The following is a 16,186-nucleotide window of genomic DNA, read 5'->3' on the forward strand; positions in this document are numbered from 1 at the left end:
GGGGCCGGGTGCCGCTCTTGGAGGCATCCTTTCTGCCTAATTGCGGTTGGGTCAAGAGCTGCTCCTTCTTTGCTGGCTAATGAGGTCTTGGAGCGATGTAGAAATGATTGACACATCTAACACACAGCAGATTTTTTTCATCTTTTTATTTAGATGAGTCTCTTCCTCTCCTCCTGTTGTGCAGGTAACTAGGATTTCTACCTCAACCCAATGTGACCTATGCAAGGACAACGTGGACCAACTTCACTCGGCTTCCACTGAAAGGTGCTCACCTGGCCTGTGCAGAGGTTTCTACTCTCTTACTACTGGACAAAACAAAACCATAAAAAGACCTAAACAACAGAGAAAAGAATATTTACTGTGAATCTGAGTAAAAAGGAGAAAAAAAAAAAAGGCAAAAGAAATGCTTAAAGCTCCAGTTTGTATTGTTGATAGTTTAGATAAAGTATTTATCTTTTTTAAAAGTGAAATCAATTTTGACTTATTTTATTCCACCTAGAATCATAAATACAACTTATTATTAAATTCTCTGAATAATAAAGGACTGGCACACCAGCAGAGATGTAAAGAGCCTCCTCTCGGTGCTATTTCATCCGTCAGAACTGTGCCTCTAGTTTGAACCCTTGGTGCTGAATTTGGAGGGTGACCAACGCCCAACCCAGTTCTCAGAGAGGTCTGCAGTTTATTTATTTCTGTTTGTGTACCAAACCCCGCTTGGTCTGCAGCGGAACGGCAGCCATTCACGTTTCGGTCTAATCTGAGCTGAGCCAGGCGCTCTGTTAACTGGGTGGTGTTTAATTGCGTTCGTTAGGAACGAGAGCTCACTACTCCCCTCTGTTGTGGCAGCTGGAGTTCCAGGGGTGGCCCGGGCGAGCTCAGCCCGCGCCGGCACGGCTGGAACAGAAGAAATCCAAGTGCTGCCGTGTTCGAACCGTTTGCGGTTGCTGGTGGCACTCGAGTCACTGTGAATTTTGGTAGCTAGTCTGGTAACTTGTTTTGGGATGTCGCTGGCGTACGTCAGGGTGCGTAATCACTGGTCTTGGTGAGGCCCTTCTTACCAACATAGCGCTTCTGTACTGGTGCGGGCAGCAGATGTTCTCGGCTTGTTTTCGTTCCCAGTACGATGTATTTTGTTAGTAGGGTTTTGATACTTGATTCAGAAATGGCTTAGCCGTGTACATGGATTGACAAAGTGCATTTTGCTTTTGTATTTCTTTGCTTTTAAGTAGGTCTAAATGGTAGTTCACAAAAACACCACAATCTAGCTTACCGTGCTGCCACGCCGTCAGACTGGTGCAGTGAATTGTATCGTGACTTGGTGTTCTGTGTACAGAAAGCGCCGCTCCCAGCAGCGGCTGTATTTTATAGAGATGTGATGAAAAAGTATAAATTTCATATACTTTATTTCCTTTATTTTTTAGATTGTACAATGCACAGTAAACTTGTAAAAACTTATTTATTGGAGTGCACAAAGTGAGGGGAAGGATGATCCATTAAGTAGAAATCACGCTGGTCTGTAGTTCAGACTGGACGAAGCACCAGTAAAGGAAACCACAGTAAAAGAAGGGGAATTGCAACAGCAAAATAACTGGAGGAAAACCACGTTCAGGGCAACATCTGCCTGCTGGCCCCGGTGCTCTGAGGGGCAGCAACGACTGCTCTGCATCAGAGGCGTTCGCTGTCCCGAAATCCCTTCTAGGTCGCCAGTGCTCCCTAACGAGTCGCCCACCTCCAGCGATCGGGCATTCGCCTTAGCCGGGCGCGCCGCCTTCCCGCCCGCCTGATGGGGCGTCCCGCGGTCACAAAAAGCTGGGCTGAACGCCTTTGCCCTTCCCGCCTCTGGTTTTGAAGTGGGCGAGATCCCTCTGCCCTCCCGTGCCCTCTCCTGCTCCAGAGGCAAGGTTCGGGGAGCCATGCTGGCCGTGTTCGGGAGAGCGGTGGGGAGAGGAGCCGTAGCTGCTGCTGCCCTCTCCCGACTTCAGTTGGGCCCTTTCCCCTGCACCCCGTCCCTGGCAATCGGAGCAGAGCTTTGGGACAAAGCGCAGTTATTCTGTTTTTTCCTAAGTGTGTCTTCCCTAGGCAGCCGTTGTGCGCAGAAACCGTTGGTCTGGCTTTGCCTTCTTATTCACTGGAAAGGGAAGGGACTGGTAGCCCTGGGAATTAGGGACATTTTGGAACTGTTTTCTGCTTTGCGTGTGGGAGAGGACTTGACAGCGGTGTGCCCTGCTGAGTTACTCACAGCAAGATGGAAACCTGGAAAAGAGCAAACACGCTCGGAGGGTGATAGCTGAGAAACATCCAGTAGCTTCTAGTAGAAGCCGTACACGGTGTGTCTCCTGGAATCCAGGAAGAGAATGTAACCCAGATGTTTTGCAGCTGGGAGTTGGGCAGCTCCAGCTTCGTCCAGGTCCTTGGGTAACTGGAAGTTGCGGACCTGCCTTAGCGTCCTCCCCCGCAAACGGCAAAGCGCTCAGGTCTTTGAAGGCTTTAGGTTGGTAGGCTGTGCCTGAGCAGTTGCTGGAGGGGCAGCAGCCTTAATTGCATCTCCCCCCTATCATTTACATCCCTGGTGAGAGAGAGGAGCAAATACAAGTAGAAGCTTTTAATCACTCTGCTTTTATGAGATCCTTTTCTGAAAAGAGACCAAAATACAGTGCTCCTTGGACCTCTTGTCTGCATCTCAAATTGCAGAAGACATCCAGGAGGAGAACTCGGCCACCATCACCCGTCCTGTACCGGGAGGGTTTGCTGGTGCTCGTCCCCAGGGTGCTCGCAGGACACTGGCAAAGGCGCCTGTTTGGAGGAGGAATCGACTCGCAGAGCTCTGTCCAGCCTGCTGTGCTTTCCAGCTCCTGCTCAGGGCCCGTATCGCCCCGCGTGCTCCTGGCGCTCCTCCTGAAGAGGATGGTGGATCCTTGCTGTGGGAGTGACTTGCTTTGCCCTGAGCTTCACAGCGTTTCAGGGATCGGCGCCTGGGGAGCAAGGCGGAACTGCCAGACGTGGTTTAGTGGCCAACTTGGCAGTTGTAGGTTTACGCTTGGACTTGATGATTTGGTCTTTTCCAACCTAAATGATTCTGTGATTCTGTGACCCTTCGGAGCAAAGGCCCCGGGCAAGGAGTTTGTCATCTGCTCTCCGGTGGGTGTTGTGGAAAAGCAAAGCCCCCTCTGTCCCTCCCCACGCGCGGCAGCCGGTGCTTTGGCAATTGGTAGCCGGTCGGTGTCTTTTGTGGGACTTCTCATAGTCAGCCGTTGGAAATCAGCAGCGTGAGCCCGCTGGCTGTAGCTGAGCACACGTGCGCTATCGAGGAGTTTGCAGCTACCCAGCGTTTTGGAGCCCGTGACTCTCCAGCTGTCATCTGGGAAAGCCAAAGGAAACCAGACGCTGACCCAGGACAAACGCGTGGTTGGGATGTACTTGAAAGGCAGTCAGTGTGCTGGCCACCTCGCCGAGCATCTGCTCCAGCCTCCTGGGCTCCTTTGGGACCGGCCCTGTGTCTACCTCTGCATCCTCTCAGCGCTGCGATTCCCAGTGACCTGCTGTTCCCACCCTGGGAGCCAAGGCTGCAGGAGTCTGGAGCTGCTCCGGCCTCGCCAGCGTCTTCCACCCACGCCTGGCGCCGCTGGCACCTTCACCTTGCCACGCGTTGCATAACGGCGATGCGTTTCACTGGTGTGGCAGCTCTGATCCCAGTCTTCGAGGTAATCCCCGCTGAGATGTGCTTCCAGGAAGGTGCCCCATGAGCTGACGCTTGCAGGGAGCGGCGTGAGATGAGAAGCCAGGCAAATGGAGGTTTGGACCGATATCTTAATGGGCGAGCTGGGAGATGTTGTTGCCAAGAGATTTGTTGTTGTCTTCCCCACTCCCTGATCTTTTATCGCTTTGCCGTGATCTCGGGAGAGTTCAACTTGTTTCTCCTCCGTCTGCAAAATGAGGAGAGCATTTACCTTGGCGTAGGGTTGCTGAAGGAATGGCTCTCTGAGATGTTACGGTCTGATCCGTGTGGCTACAAGAATCCGACCCTCGCGACCCTGCTGTAGGAGCGCGCTGCCAGAGGTCTGGAACCTGTTTTCAATAATTTGAGATGCTTTTCAGTAATCGAAGCCAAACAGCCAGTTCCAGAAAGGAATTCCTTCTGCGTTACCGCATCCGGCCGGGTCCAGTCGTTCCGTGGCTGTCACACATGTTCCTTCTCCTCCACCCCGCTGCTGCCAGCGAGGAACTGGTCAGGAAGCTAAAATACATCTCGTAGCACATACATTGCCAAAAAAATGGAACTTCCTGAACGCTGCACTGAGCAAAACCTGTGCCCCGCTGTGAAATGTCAGCCTTGGGGAACAAGCCGTGCGTGCTCTTCCTTTTTTGGTGATTTGCTACCTCTGGCTCGCGCTTGCTGAGCTCGCTCCGCCGAGACCCACCGTGCTGTGAAGCTGGGAGCGCTCCAAAAGCACCGAACCCAAACTGGCTGTTTGCTGCAGATTAGTCACTCAGCAACAATTCTTGCGTTAGCCAGGGGTGTGCGGGGCACGCAGCAGTCGGATTTCTCTTCTTTTCGTGTAGCTGAAGGAGAAAGTGGGAAGATAGTGGCTGGAAGATGTAGAGGCTTGGGTTGCTGGGTGATGGGGAAGTGGAGCTGGCCTTGCGTCGCCTCCTGTTTGGGTGCAGGCGTTGGGCTTTGGCGTGGCTCTGGCTGCGGGCTCAGCCTGGTTGTGAAGCCTGGACTCCCCCCGGGCCAGGGCTGGCTGGTGGGATGGGCACATGGGGATGAAGGCGAGCTCGGTCTGGATCTGTGGTTGCACCCACAGTCGCTGAAGTTCCCCTGGCAGGAAGGCTGCGTGACTTGATCGTGAAGGGATCTACGATTTGCTGGTTTTGGGAATCAAGAGATTTCAAATCCCAGGACTTGGCACTCCTCAGGCTGAAACTCTCCCAGCTGCCATGCTCTGTTACTTTATCTCCAGTCACAGTGGTCAGTAGCTTCTTTCTTTAGTAAACCTAATACCCAAGCAAGTAACTTCTTCTTTGGAAATCTGCTGGGCAGGTGGGTTTCAGGCTGGATGAGCTCTTCTGTTGCGTCTGACTCTAACTCCGCAAAACGGAGCATCGCTTCAGTGCTGCTTGGCCATCGTGGCCGGTCGGGGTCGACTGCGTGGCTCGGTGCAGCGTGGTCAGGCTGTGTGTCACCCTGCTTGGGACAAGCTTCCTTCTGAGGGACATTGGTGACACTTCTTCTGTCCTCTTCTTCAGGGGTTGGACTAGGTGGCCTTCAAAGGTCCCTTCCCACCAAACCATTCTGTGGTTCTCTGCACAGACGTATCGGAGACGGTCGCTTTGCCTCAGAAAAGAGACGGGAGGGCTGTGAGCCGGAGGGAGATGCGCGTACGCCAGATCTGCCTCGCCCGCTTTCACTGCAGCGCAGGTTCAGCCCCAACGCGGTGGGGCTGCAGCGGCGTTGGCAGGTCGGGCGCCCTGCCTGGATTTACTCCCTGTGGTGGTCGGGCCCTGTCTCATCCCAGCCTTCCCTGCAGCGGAGGCTGTGTGTTCCCGTGATGGGCTTCCCCTCCGGGAGAAGGTCTCCTACTCTGGAGCAACGAGGCCGTGGGCAGGCAGCTTGGGGTCTCCTCCAGGGACCCGCGTGGTTTGATTCGTGCTAGGATTGTGTATTTAGAGAGCGGCATCTGCTCCCCCCGCCCAGTATTTTTTTTTCCACTTGGAAGAGTCCGAGCAGAGGAGAGGCCGAGCGATTGCTGGCAGGGGAGAGCACCAGAGCTGGTACCTGCAGTGGGGCACGGCTGTTCAGGCGATGGGTTCTTGTGGGACGCAGTTGCTGTGAGCAGTTTGAGGGCCAGCACGCGCTTCCATCTTCTCCGAGTTTGTTCGGAGCACCCACCTCTTTGTGACTCTCGTGGATGTGTCGGCGGCCCTCGCACGAGGACCTGTGGGACGCGTGCCCTCGTGGTGCCCCTGCGGATGATGGTTTGTAGGCAGCAGGATGGCTCTGCAGACCAAGGCACGGGCCAGGTCCAGCTTTGCAGGACTGGGCTGCGATTCCCTGCCCCGCTCAAGGTTTTGCCGCATTGCTGGATGAGATTTCCAGAGCTGGGAGCTTAAATCCGAGCGTCTCCTCCCGGCTCAGACTTCCCCGCGGCCCTTCCTTCCCCGCCCGCTCTGGAGTTGGTGCTGATCGCCTCTGAGCTCTGGTAACAAACGCGCTGCCCCAGCCCGGCCGTCCCTCGGCGGGGCCGGCGAGCGCCCATCAGAGGTTTTGCTCGTGGACGAGCCGTTTGTTGGGATTTGGTGATTTTTGTCCTGGTGCCGCCGTAAGGTGGCTTGGGTTGATCGAGTCCCACGTACGACCGTTGGCTTTGTGCTGAAATCAGTCCTTGTTCGTACAGGAAACGTGAAGGTGTTTGATGTGTTTTTTTCTTGGAGGGAGTTATCCCAGCTCACACAGGCTTGAAAAATTCCACTTTGGTTGTTTGGCTCAGCCGAAAGCGTAACGAGGATCGAGCACTGGAAGCTCCAAACGATGGCTTCTTCAGTGAAGGCATGGGTGTTGTACAGCAGGCTGCAAACCAACAAAATAATTTTAAAATCAGCTTGGGGAGAAGAAACTAGACAGTGTTTTTGTGAACTATCTTTGCAGCACTGAGGGAAAAATCACAGAAATTGGATTTTTTGGAAGCACAGATATGTAGCCAGTGTCCGAGCACTGGGAGTTTTATGGCTGTTCAAGCTTTTTCCTCCTTTCTTTGCTCCAACATTTCTGTAGCTTGCCTATCAGGTTTTCACTAGAAGATGGATTACCAGTTTAAAATTTTTTGTTGTGCCATATTTTATGTATCCTTACGCGTTATAAATATAGAAATTTAGGCTGAATATTGCAATAAAAGATGCTACCATTGCGAACTTCAGGGTTTAAACCGGAGATTAAAAAAAAAAAAGGGAGGTACTTCTGCAGTGTTTGCTGTTTGCAACCCTCTTCCTGAAGAAGTTTCTTAAGCTTTTAGAGTTTAAATCCAAAATCACATCTTAAAATTCAAAGTTCTAGCATGCTAACCCTGAAGTTCTCAATTTTGTGATCCTTTTTGGTTGTTTCTAGGTACATCTGGTTGCTTTTCTGGTGCAGTCAGATCATTCTGAGAAAGGTCTTGTTTCTGGAGTTGATGAGGAAAAGGTGGAATGGGATGATCCATCCTGCTTGGCTTTTTTAACCTATTAATCTTTTAAGCGATCGATTTCAAATTAAAACCCAATTTTTTAGGTCTCTGTTCTACTTAAACTTTTTAGGAGTGAGAGCCTGCCCTTGCTGAGTGGGACTTGGATGGGGAAAGCAGTAGATTGAGGTTGCTGTTGCTCAGGAATTGATTAGTAAACTTTTAACTACTAATAAAAATCCATTTTTCAGTGGATTTTTTTAAAAAAACCCCATTTTCTTAGAACAGTGATATGGGATGTTTCCTAGTGAATAGGAATTAGTTTATATAATTTAGCCTATTAAACTGAATTATTTAAAATTCAAACTTCCCCTAATTTATCTTTTGTTGGTGGGTTTTTTTTTTTTTTTTTATACTGGTAAGTTGTCCTGTCATTCCTTTCATTCCTCCATAGAAGTAGCGTGAATCTGGTGTGTATATATGTATGTATAATATATATATTTCCACCCTGCCTTTCTAATTCTCCACAATGTAAGAGTTAGTTTTTTCTCCCCCTCCCTCCACTTAATTTCTTGTGTCTTCACCTTGATTTGTAATTGAAACAATGCTTTGAAGTTCTGTCTTTATATTAAAGTGTACGTATTTTAATACACCGTTCTGTTGTGGAGTTTCACTGCTGCAGCAGGCGACGGCGCTCGGCGGCCGCCGAGGGAAGGAGATGCTCTGGACCGCAGGGACAGGCCCCCGCTTCTCCCCCGCACCCGGAGTCCGGCAGCGCTCTGGCGAAGCTCAGGGTTAAGCTCTCGGGGTTCAGCGTGGTAGCGACGTTGCAAACCCTGGTGACACTTTAGCCAGTAACGTCACCATTAGAACGAAACCGGATCAGCCAGGCAACGTATTTAACCTCTGGAAGCAACGGCCCCAACGCTTTCCGAGCTCATGTGCTGCAGGATTCTTAAAATGAGCTGAAGGCCCTGCTTCACCCAGCGCGTGCAGAGCTCGTGTAACGGGTTTGTAGACGTTGGGAGCGGGCAGCAGCAGCGGTCTGACCCAACTTGTCATCCTCAACGCCTTTTGTCACGCAAGCTGCTGCCAAGTGCTCGGCTCCGTTAGCAAAACGGCGGAGCCATCTGCAGCTGGCTCCTGCTCCTCCTCGCGGGATGAAGGCGCTGGCTCCTCAGTGCCGCTGCCCCTCCGGCGCCGATCCCCGCTCCAGCGCGGGGCCGAGGTGCCGGTGGTTGGGGGAGACGCCTGGTCCCTCTGCTGGACCCTGAGCTTGCTGCAGCCACCCCTCCCCGGCCAAGAGTTTGGTTTCTTAGACCAGCTCTGACTGTCACAAAGATTAAAAGAAGTTTTTATTGGAAATGTTCACTGTACAACAGATACATGGCTTCAGGACGCTTTCAGGGAGCCTGTACGCAGCACTCGTTGGAACAGGCCACACAAATACAAAAAAAGCACAGAGACCAGAGTATGAAAACTGAACAATTGTCTACAATCACCAGCAGTTGATGTGGATCTCAGGGTGCCTAAAAGTACCATCGCCCTTACTCCTGAAACCCAACCCCGTGTCCTAGCGCTACTCTAGACGTCGATCTAAGTCGGTCACCGGGCTGCGGCTGCCCCCTGTAACTTCACAGCATTTGTCTTACATTCAGATAAGAAATGTCATTGTTGCCGCATAAGTAAGCGTTGGGATTCTCTCTCACCCAACTGTTCCCATAACTTGTAAAGAAAATGCCCGTTGTGTGCACAGCGGAGCCGGGTGCCAGCGCTGCTGCGTGCGAGGAGAGGACGCTAGCGCCAGTCCTCGGGGGCACGCGGCTGAGAACTGTCAGCAAGCGAGGGCGGCGGGCAGAACCGCTGAGCCTGACTGCAGCACTGCGCTTGTTTGCTGGAAATGACCGAACGCTGGCAGCATTCCCAGGGTTCTGTTTATAAAGGGGTTGAGTTCCCTAATGCTGAACCCTGGGGAGCCGAGTTCGGGTGCGGACATTCTGCCTCTCAAACCGGCTGGCAGGAGCTGCGCAAGCCAACGCCGCAGCGCTGTGCTACGTGTGGTGGGAGAGCCCACGGCTCCTCGGCCCGCGGCTCTGGTTATCCGGCCACCCAGGCTGGAGCGTGTCCGTCCTCTCTCGAGCGAGCAGACGGACGAGTTTGTCACAGTATCGCCCTGCGTACGCCACCAGTGTATCAGGAGCGCGTCCCTGCACCGAGGTAAAGCAGAGGAGGCTTGTGAGGATTAAAATGCACTTGGAAGTCATCTGAGGACAGCAATTCTCTGAAGCACAAGCTCTCATGTTCCTGCTTTTAATCCCTCATCGCTGCTTCCACTGGAGTTGCCATCTGTCTCCAGCACTGCCCCCCTCCTGCTCCACCCTGTCCTGCCCTCAGCTCCTTACGCAGGACTGCTGCTTTGGGCGATTTCTGGAGCAAGCACCTGGAACCGTTGGAGGGAAAGGAAAAAATCTTGGCTTTGAGGTTAAAAAGAAAGCATCAGTGGCATCTGCCACTCTCCTGGTACCCAGCAGCATGAGGTAAAGAGGGAAGGCCAGGCCCCTAAAGCTTGCAGTACCGGCTTTTGTTTCGGCACTGATTTCCAGGCAAAGAGGAGGAGACCCCAAACTTCCCTTCACAGGCCCCTCTCCTCCACGCGCTGGCGGACTGCAGAGCAGCCTTCCTCGCAGCTGGGTGGAACAGAGCCCAGAGCTGCGAGCCCCAGAGCTGTTTACCTGCCTCAGCAGGGAGCAGAGTTCCTTCTGCCACCAAGGGTCTGACAGCACTACCTGGGACCTTCCCAGGGGCCCTCCCCGGAGCTCTTCCTGGTCCAGTTCCCCAGTCAGGGAACTGGGTCTCCTGGAGCCCTGGGTGAGATGCAGGGAGTGTCTTTCCAGCCCTCATCTCCGGGCACTTTTCCTCTGTGCAGCCAGAGCCGTGGCTGAAGGTGCGGAGCCTCGAGGAGGGACCGCGTTCCTCAGCGTGGATCCCTTACTCCCAGGAGCCCCGGGGAAGGCAGCCCCTGCTCCCTACGAGCTGGCTGGGACCTTGGCAGAGTTTCTGGTCTTTACTCACCCAGCAGCGGCTCGGGGAATGAAGTGGTAATGCCCAGCTGCTCCCTAGGCTTAACTTCTGCATGCCCTGCAGCGCAAACACCCAGCCCAAATGGAGCGGTTCCTGTCTGTACAAACCCCTCCGTCTGGCTTTCCTCTGGGAAGCGGAATAACGGCCCAGCTTAGCCCAGCCCAGCGCGCTGCTGTAGCTGAGCTCTGCCCATTTTTTGTGGACTCTTTGCTCAAAAACGTGGCCATTGGGCTCTGCGAGCCAGCCTCAGGCTTTGCGACGCCAGGGTTAACCCTGCAGGCACAGAAACGCAACCAGTCAGAGCATCCTCTGAGCAGCACGGGGGTGAAGAACCCTCCCTGGCTCCCTCGGGGACCGCAGGGAGATCCTGAGCCAGAAAAGCTGAGTCGCTCCCTGCAGAAGAGGGACAGGGAGGAAGAGGAGGGGCAGAGCTGGCTCGGGGCCTGTCGCAGAAGCTCCGGGCCTGAGGACAGCGAGCGCTGGGAGCTCTGGTCAGCCCCTGCCCCCTCTGCTCTCCCTGGAAGCCAGGGTGTTCTACTCCCACCGCCGCGGTGGCGGCTCAAGGGCACAGCCCGCAGGGAGCAGTGAAGCGTGGCTGCCTCCACAGCTGGGGCAGGCGGGAATGTGCAATGAATTCCTTTAAAAAACCCCTGTTTGGCTAATAAATTAAAAAGTCACTTGGTCGCCGCTGCTGCTCTTCCCGGGGCGGGGCCTGGGGGCGAGCCGGGGGCCAGTTCAGCACAAGCGAGGGGATGGATCCTTGTGTGTTCCCAGCTGGAAGCGGGCTTCCTCAGAGATCCCGTACTGCTCCAGGGGGTCCTGCAGCAAGAGCGCGGGGAAGGCACCGGTGAGACGCAGACAAAGGAGAGGCCAGGACTGTTCCTGCAGCGCAGGCCTGGGTACCGATTCCAGTCGTGTGCTGGATTTGCCCCAGTCCAGCTGCTGGCTGCGGTTTCTGGGCCCTCCGCAGCAGATAACCGCGGTTCGTGGGGCGCGCTCAGTCCATGCCCGCACCGGAGCGCGCGGGTGAGGCACAGCCACCTCCGTCGCCTCGAGCAGGGATGCTCTGAGGAGCCGGCCGGAGGCGTGAGCAGAATCTCGACCCGCGCACGCTCTGATCTGGCCACGGCTGCCTGCGAACTCTTCCAGAGAGCCCACCTGGCTACAAACCTCAGGCCACTGCCACTGGAAGAGCGTGCGCACGAGGGTCGGAGCCGAGCACGACAGCGCAGGCTGCCCGGCAGAGGAAGACCTGAGGGTCTGGCTGCGGAGACTGCGGCTTCAGGAACCGCGTTACTGCAGGATCTTCCACGCGCACGGCAGCAAACGGCCTCGCGCAGGACAGCCGGCAGCAACAGCAGCCCCTGCGCCAGCCCAAACCCGACGGTCGCCACCTGACGAGCCAATTCCAAGGGACTCACCTTCCCTGTCATTTTCTGGATCTCATTCCGGTAGAAAATCAAGCTCCTCCTCATGAACTCATAGCTGTAAGACAGGAACAGACAGGCAGCAGGCTGAGCAGAAAAGGATGTGGAGAGGTTTCAGATGCTATTTAGAGCTGGAGGAAGCTTGCTTGGGAGGAGACGGCCGCTCTCCTCCCGGGGTTCACCACAAGCCGATCCCAGAAAACAAACAGCTCAGAGCGCGCGACGCAGAGCCCGCGCGAGCGCCTCGGCCCACCTGGCTCGCTTGAGCGCCTCGATCCACTCCTGACACTGCTCCTCGCTGTCGCATTCGAAGCAGTATTTCCTCTCCGGCTCCTCAATAAAACCTGCCAGCGGTAGGGAAAAGGCTTAAGGGAGGTGCTGGCAGAGCTGTCTCCCTCTCCAGACTCTGCCAGGCCACAATTAGTGCCGCTGTTAATTGAGATGCTCTGTGAACGAGCTGGTAACCCAGGCCTCTGTCCCCTCTCCCTTCCCCTGCGTGGCGCCCGGCTGGCCCCCAGCAGCAGCATTTGTCAGCTTGGAGCAGCCAGAGGAGCCTTAGGAGAGGGAAGAGCAACTTCTGAAACCGAGAGCGACAGCCTGGAGCTGAACCAGCCCACCACGGCCACATTTGGGGCTGGAACTCCCCGAGCCTCCTTGCAAACAGGCAGCAGAGATTCAGGAACCAAAGCGGAAAACGGCCCGAGGAGGCGACTCTGATACACGCGGAGGGCAGCGATCCGAGGAACCACATCGCGCTCGGGGAAGGTACTGACCTGTCTTTGCCGGAGGCTTTGGGGAACGCAGAAAGCGAGTCCCCGCGCAACTCCCGTTCTTTACCAAGACAGAATCAGGACATCTAATTAATGACCCTGTCCCCAGAGCTCTGCTCTCTAGCACACAGCCCGCAGAGACCCAGGCTGCTGCCGAGAAATAACTGGGTCAGACCGCGACTAAACCCCTCAGGGCTGCCGCGCGGGGACGCAGCCCCGCACCAACGCTTTTCTCCGGAATCCTCATTCACCAGCGCTCCCGACAGTCCTAAAGCGCCAGAAATCCCGACTGTGGTGCTCGGACAGACGGACGCGTTCCGGCTGCTCGAGGGGCCTTTGGAGACAGCGAGAACGTCGCCCCTCCCGGCTAAGAGAGCAGACGAGGCTCTGCAGAGAAAAGCAGCTGTGCCCGACAACCGGGCCAAAAGATACGGGGCCGGCCTTGGAGAAACAGCCGGTTATTTTTGCCGCATACCTCTCGCACAATGATTAGTTGTTGGATGAAAGGCTGCTCGCAAAGGACGACACGGCGCCGGCCAGCTGGAGCCGCGGCTATCAGCACAAGGCCAAACAGCGTGGCGGGAGGACTGCTGCGAGATTAGCCCCACAGATGGTTTATCTGAGACTCGCTTTTTTTTTTTTTTTTTTGTGATAAAACGCAATGGCAGCAATCTGTCAATCCCAAACCCTGCTAGAGAGGGGTTTCCACAAGCGCTGGGCCGCGGTCTGTCTGTCGTTACCGCTTCTCTCCTCGCGTGCAGCTGTTTCAGCCAGCGGCGAAACACCGCCGTCCTCGGGACGGGGCACGGCGAGGCCAGAGCAACCGGCAGCCGCGGAGAAGGGCCGAGGAGCGCTCGTCCCGCCGTTACCAGAGGGAAGAGCAGGAAGGAAGCAGCGAAACGTTCCCTTTTACGCAGCGCTGTTTGCCAGGAGGGGAAGGCAAAGGGAAGGCAGAGGCAGAACTCACTGATTGAGAAGACGTTCTCCTCCTCCTTGGTGATCCGGCAGTGCTCCAGCAGCAGAGCTCCGATGGGCTGGAAGAGATCCGCAGAGAGGGTTTCACCCGCGCCACCAACCTCATAACCTGGTGCTACTTTTAAAGCCATTCACTCTGATTGCCTGAAGGTTCCACGTTCTTTTAATCGACCTTCCTGTGCTTCGTTACGCCGGCCCCACCTGTAACACTTCGCGCACGTTACACGGGTGTTAAACGTTTCTGCTCGCTCAGATCCAGCCTGGGCCTGAGCATCCGTTTCCGCGACGCGACGAGAGCGAAGAAGTTTGCCTCCCTGCTCAGGAAATCAGAGAGGAAATATTTAACCTGACCCACAGAACCAGGAGAGCTGAGGATAAACAGATGTGGGTGCTGTTTGCTTGCCAGCGCGCGCTGAGCAAGGACATGAAAACATCCTCTCCCTTCCACACACAAGTGCTTACAAAAAAAAAAAATAAAGAAAAAAAAAAAGAAAAAAGAGAGCAGAGCAGCAGCGGGTGGCAGCGAAGGAGAGGGGCCGTGTCCCCAGCGCCTCGGAGCCACAGCTGCGTGCTGCAGGGACGGCTCAGCCTCTGAGCCCCGGGGAACCGCGAGCGCAGCTCCAGCGAAGCAGCGATTGGCAACTGCGCTTTGGCAGAAAGGCGAAAATCACAGAATCACAGAGCGGTTTGGGCTGGAAGGGACCTTCAGAGCTCACCTGGTGCAACCCCCCTGCCAGGAGCAGGGACATCTCCAACCAGATCAGGTTGCGCAGAGCCCCGGCCAACCTGGCCTGGAATGTTTCCAGGGATGGGGCATCCACCGCCTCTCTGGGCACCCCGGGACAGTGTCCCACCACCCGCAGTGTAGAAAATACTTTCCTTCTATCCAGTCTGAATCTGCCTCCCTCTATTTTGAAACCATCACCCCTCGTCCTGTCACACCAGGCCCTGCTGAAGAGTCTCTCCCCACCTTCCCTGCAGCCCCCTTTGGGCACTGGGAGCCGCTCTCAGGTCTCCCCGGAGCCTCCTCTTCTCCAGGCTGAACAGCCCCAGCTCTCTCAGCCTGGCCTCACAGCAGAGCTGCTCCAGCCCTCTCAGCATCTGCATGGCCTCCTCTGGACCCTCTCCAGCAGCTCCACGTCCTTCTGATGTTGGGGGCTGCAGAGCTGGATGCAGCGCTGCAGGGGGGTCTCACCAGAGCGGGGCAGAGGGGCAGAATCCCCTTCCCTGACCTGCTGCCCACGCCCAGAAAAGGAGAAGAGGGAGAAAAGGGCTTTTCTGACAACAGCAGCTCAGCCGCTACCACTGTGAAATATTTATGATGCATTAAGTCTAAAAAAAAACCCCCTAAAAGCTTTCAAGTCCCTTTGTTTGCAGCACCAGCACACACTGCACTGTTCCTCACACACACGAATTTGCTTTTACACCCATTTTCCAGGAGGAGAAACAGTTATCACGGGGTTCACTCGAAAATCGCCACATCTCAGCAGCGGCAAAGCCAGAAACAGAACCCAGCGGTCCTGTCCCTCGTTTCTGGTTTTCTAGACCAAACAGGGCTTCTGCGTGCGCAAAGTAACAACGCTGCCAGGGGACGGCCAGAAAAGCTTCCCAGGAACAGCCAGCACCGAACGCAAGGAAAATTCCTGGCATAAAAAAAATAAAAAACGACGCTAATTCTTTTCCTGGGAGAGCAGACTATAAGCTTCCCCTCACAGTCGGCCACAATGAAGCACTCAGCGGAGTTCCCGCTGAGGACAGGGAAGAAGAAATGCTCTGGCAGCCTGGTACCCCCCCCCAAAGCCCACGCCATTGATTCCCAAAAAAAGGAGAGGGAGGGAGGAAAACAACAACAAAAAGAAGCAGATTCCCCACCTCCGCTTCATCTGTCCGGAAGTAGAAGAGAAAGTTGACGACGAGCTTCACCAGGCGTTTCTTTAACACTGCAAAAAAAGAGAGCGTTGAGGAGGACGGAGGGGCCGAGCCGGCTGCTCCGGGGGGCAGCGGGAAGCCCCCTCCACCCCTGCCAGCGCGGCACGGCGCCGATTGAGCCCAGCCTAGGAGGAAGCTGCGGTGCCGTTCAGGCCTCGCTCCCGGAGGAGCTCACCGCGCTGCACCTGCTCGGGTCCCGGCCACAAATCCCATCCCGGGGTGACGAAGTCGCTTTGCGGCTCCTCGAGCGTGCGGCACCTCAGCCGCCCCCGGGGAACGCTCCAGATCCCAGGGGGAGCGGGAATCCGTCAGCGCAGATTCCTCCTCGGAGGGGCAAAGCCCGGCAGAACGCTGCTCCCCGGGAGGAGCGAAGGCCCGGGACGAGGCAGCGAGTTTCCTCAGCGCCTGTGTCCAGCGCTGGCTTCCAAGGAAATTTGGTGGGAGGTTCCAGGAAAGAGCCTGTTCCCCGATGCCCCGGCCCCAGCAGCTCCGCAGCCCCCTGGGCCTGTACCCCCGGCTCGCTGCCACTGCTTGTGCTCCCCAGTGCCCCCAGGCTGTCCCTCCCAGTACCCCCAGTCCCAACCTCCCCCCTGCCCCGTGCTCCCAGTCCGGCCCACAGCCCTAGTTCTCCAGCACCGCCAGTCCTACAACCCGGGGCGCCCAGTTCTCCCAGTCCCTCTCCTCCAGTTCCCCCGGGCCTATCCCAGCCCAGCTCCGCCCCCCCCTCACCGCTCCCCTTCTTGGGCACCCGCATCAAGATCTCCGCCGCCTTCTCGGCGGGCTGCCGGGCCAGGGACAGCAGCTCCCGCTCGTTGTACCGCATGGCGAGGCCCCGCCGCCGCCTACG

General features: G+C 55.7%; 2 protein-coding genes across 7 annotated transcripts in view; one reads left to right on the forward strand and one right to left on the reverse strand.

The window, feature by feature from the left end:
- Positions 1-7,810, forward strand: part of DOT1L (DOT1 like histone lysine methyltransferase) — a 73,063-nt gene extending 65,253 nt beyond the window's left edge. For all 4 annotated transcript variants that reach the window (XR_015261152.1, XR_015261153.1, XM_086767281.1 and 1 more), the window contains one exon: positions 185-7,810. Coding sequence is in view for 1 of the 4 variants with exons in the window: in XM_086767282.1 (XP_086623408.1) it covers positions 185-192 (8 nt within the window). In the remaining 3 variants the exon portion in view is untranslated. The remainder of the gene's footprint in view (positions 1-184) is intronic.
- Positions 7,811-8,495: 685 nt separating this feature from the next.
- Positions 8,496-16,186, reverse strand: PLEKHJ1 (pleckstrin homology domain containing J1). Of its 3 annotated transcripts, XR_015261154.1 has the most exons (7): positions 16,069-16,186; positions 15,283-15,350; positions 13,403-13,469; positions 11,919-12,009; positions 11,660-11,723; positions 10,917-11,057; positions 8,496-9,597 (listed from the first exon to the last, which is right to left on the reverse strand). XR_015261154.1 is itself a non-coding variant. In XM_086767286.1 (6 exons), exons 1-6 carry the CDS (start codon positions 16,160-16,162, stop codon positions 9,556-9,558), a joined length of 426 nt encoding a protein of 141 aa, XP_086623412.1. In that variant the 5' UTR covers positions 16,163-16,186; the 3' UTR covers positions 8,496-9,555. The 3 variants fall into 3 exon arrangements, 2 of the variants coding, with proteins under 2 accessions (XP_086623412.1, XP_086623411.1); XM_086767286.1 differs by lacking the exon at positions 10,917-11,057; XM_086767285.1 differs by having other exon boundaries at positions 8,496-11,057.

Source organism: Chlamydotis macqueenii, chromosome 26 (genome assembly GCF_036417535.1).
Source record: "Chlamydotis macqueenii isolate bChlMac1 chromosome 26, bChlMac1.mat, whole genome shotgun sequence".
Classification (NCBI taxonomy): domain Eukaryota; kingdom Metazoa; phylum Chordata; class Aves; order Otidiformes; family Otididae; genus Chlamydotis; species Chlamydotis macqueenii.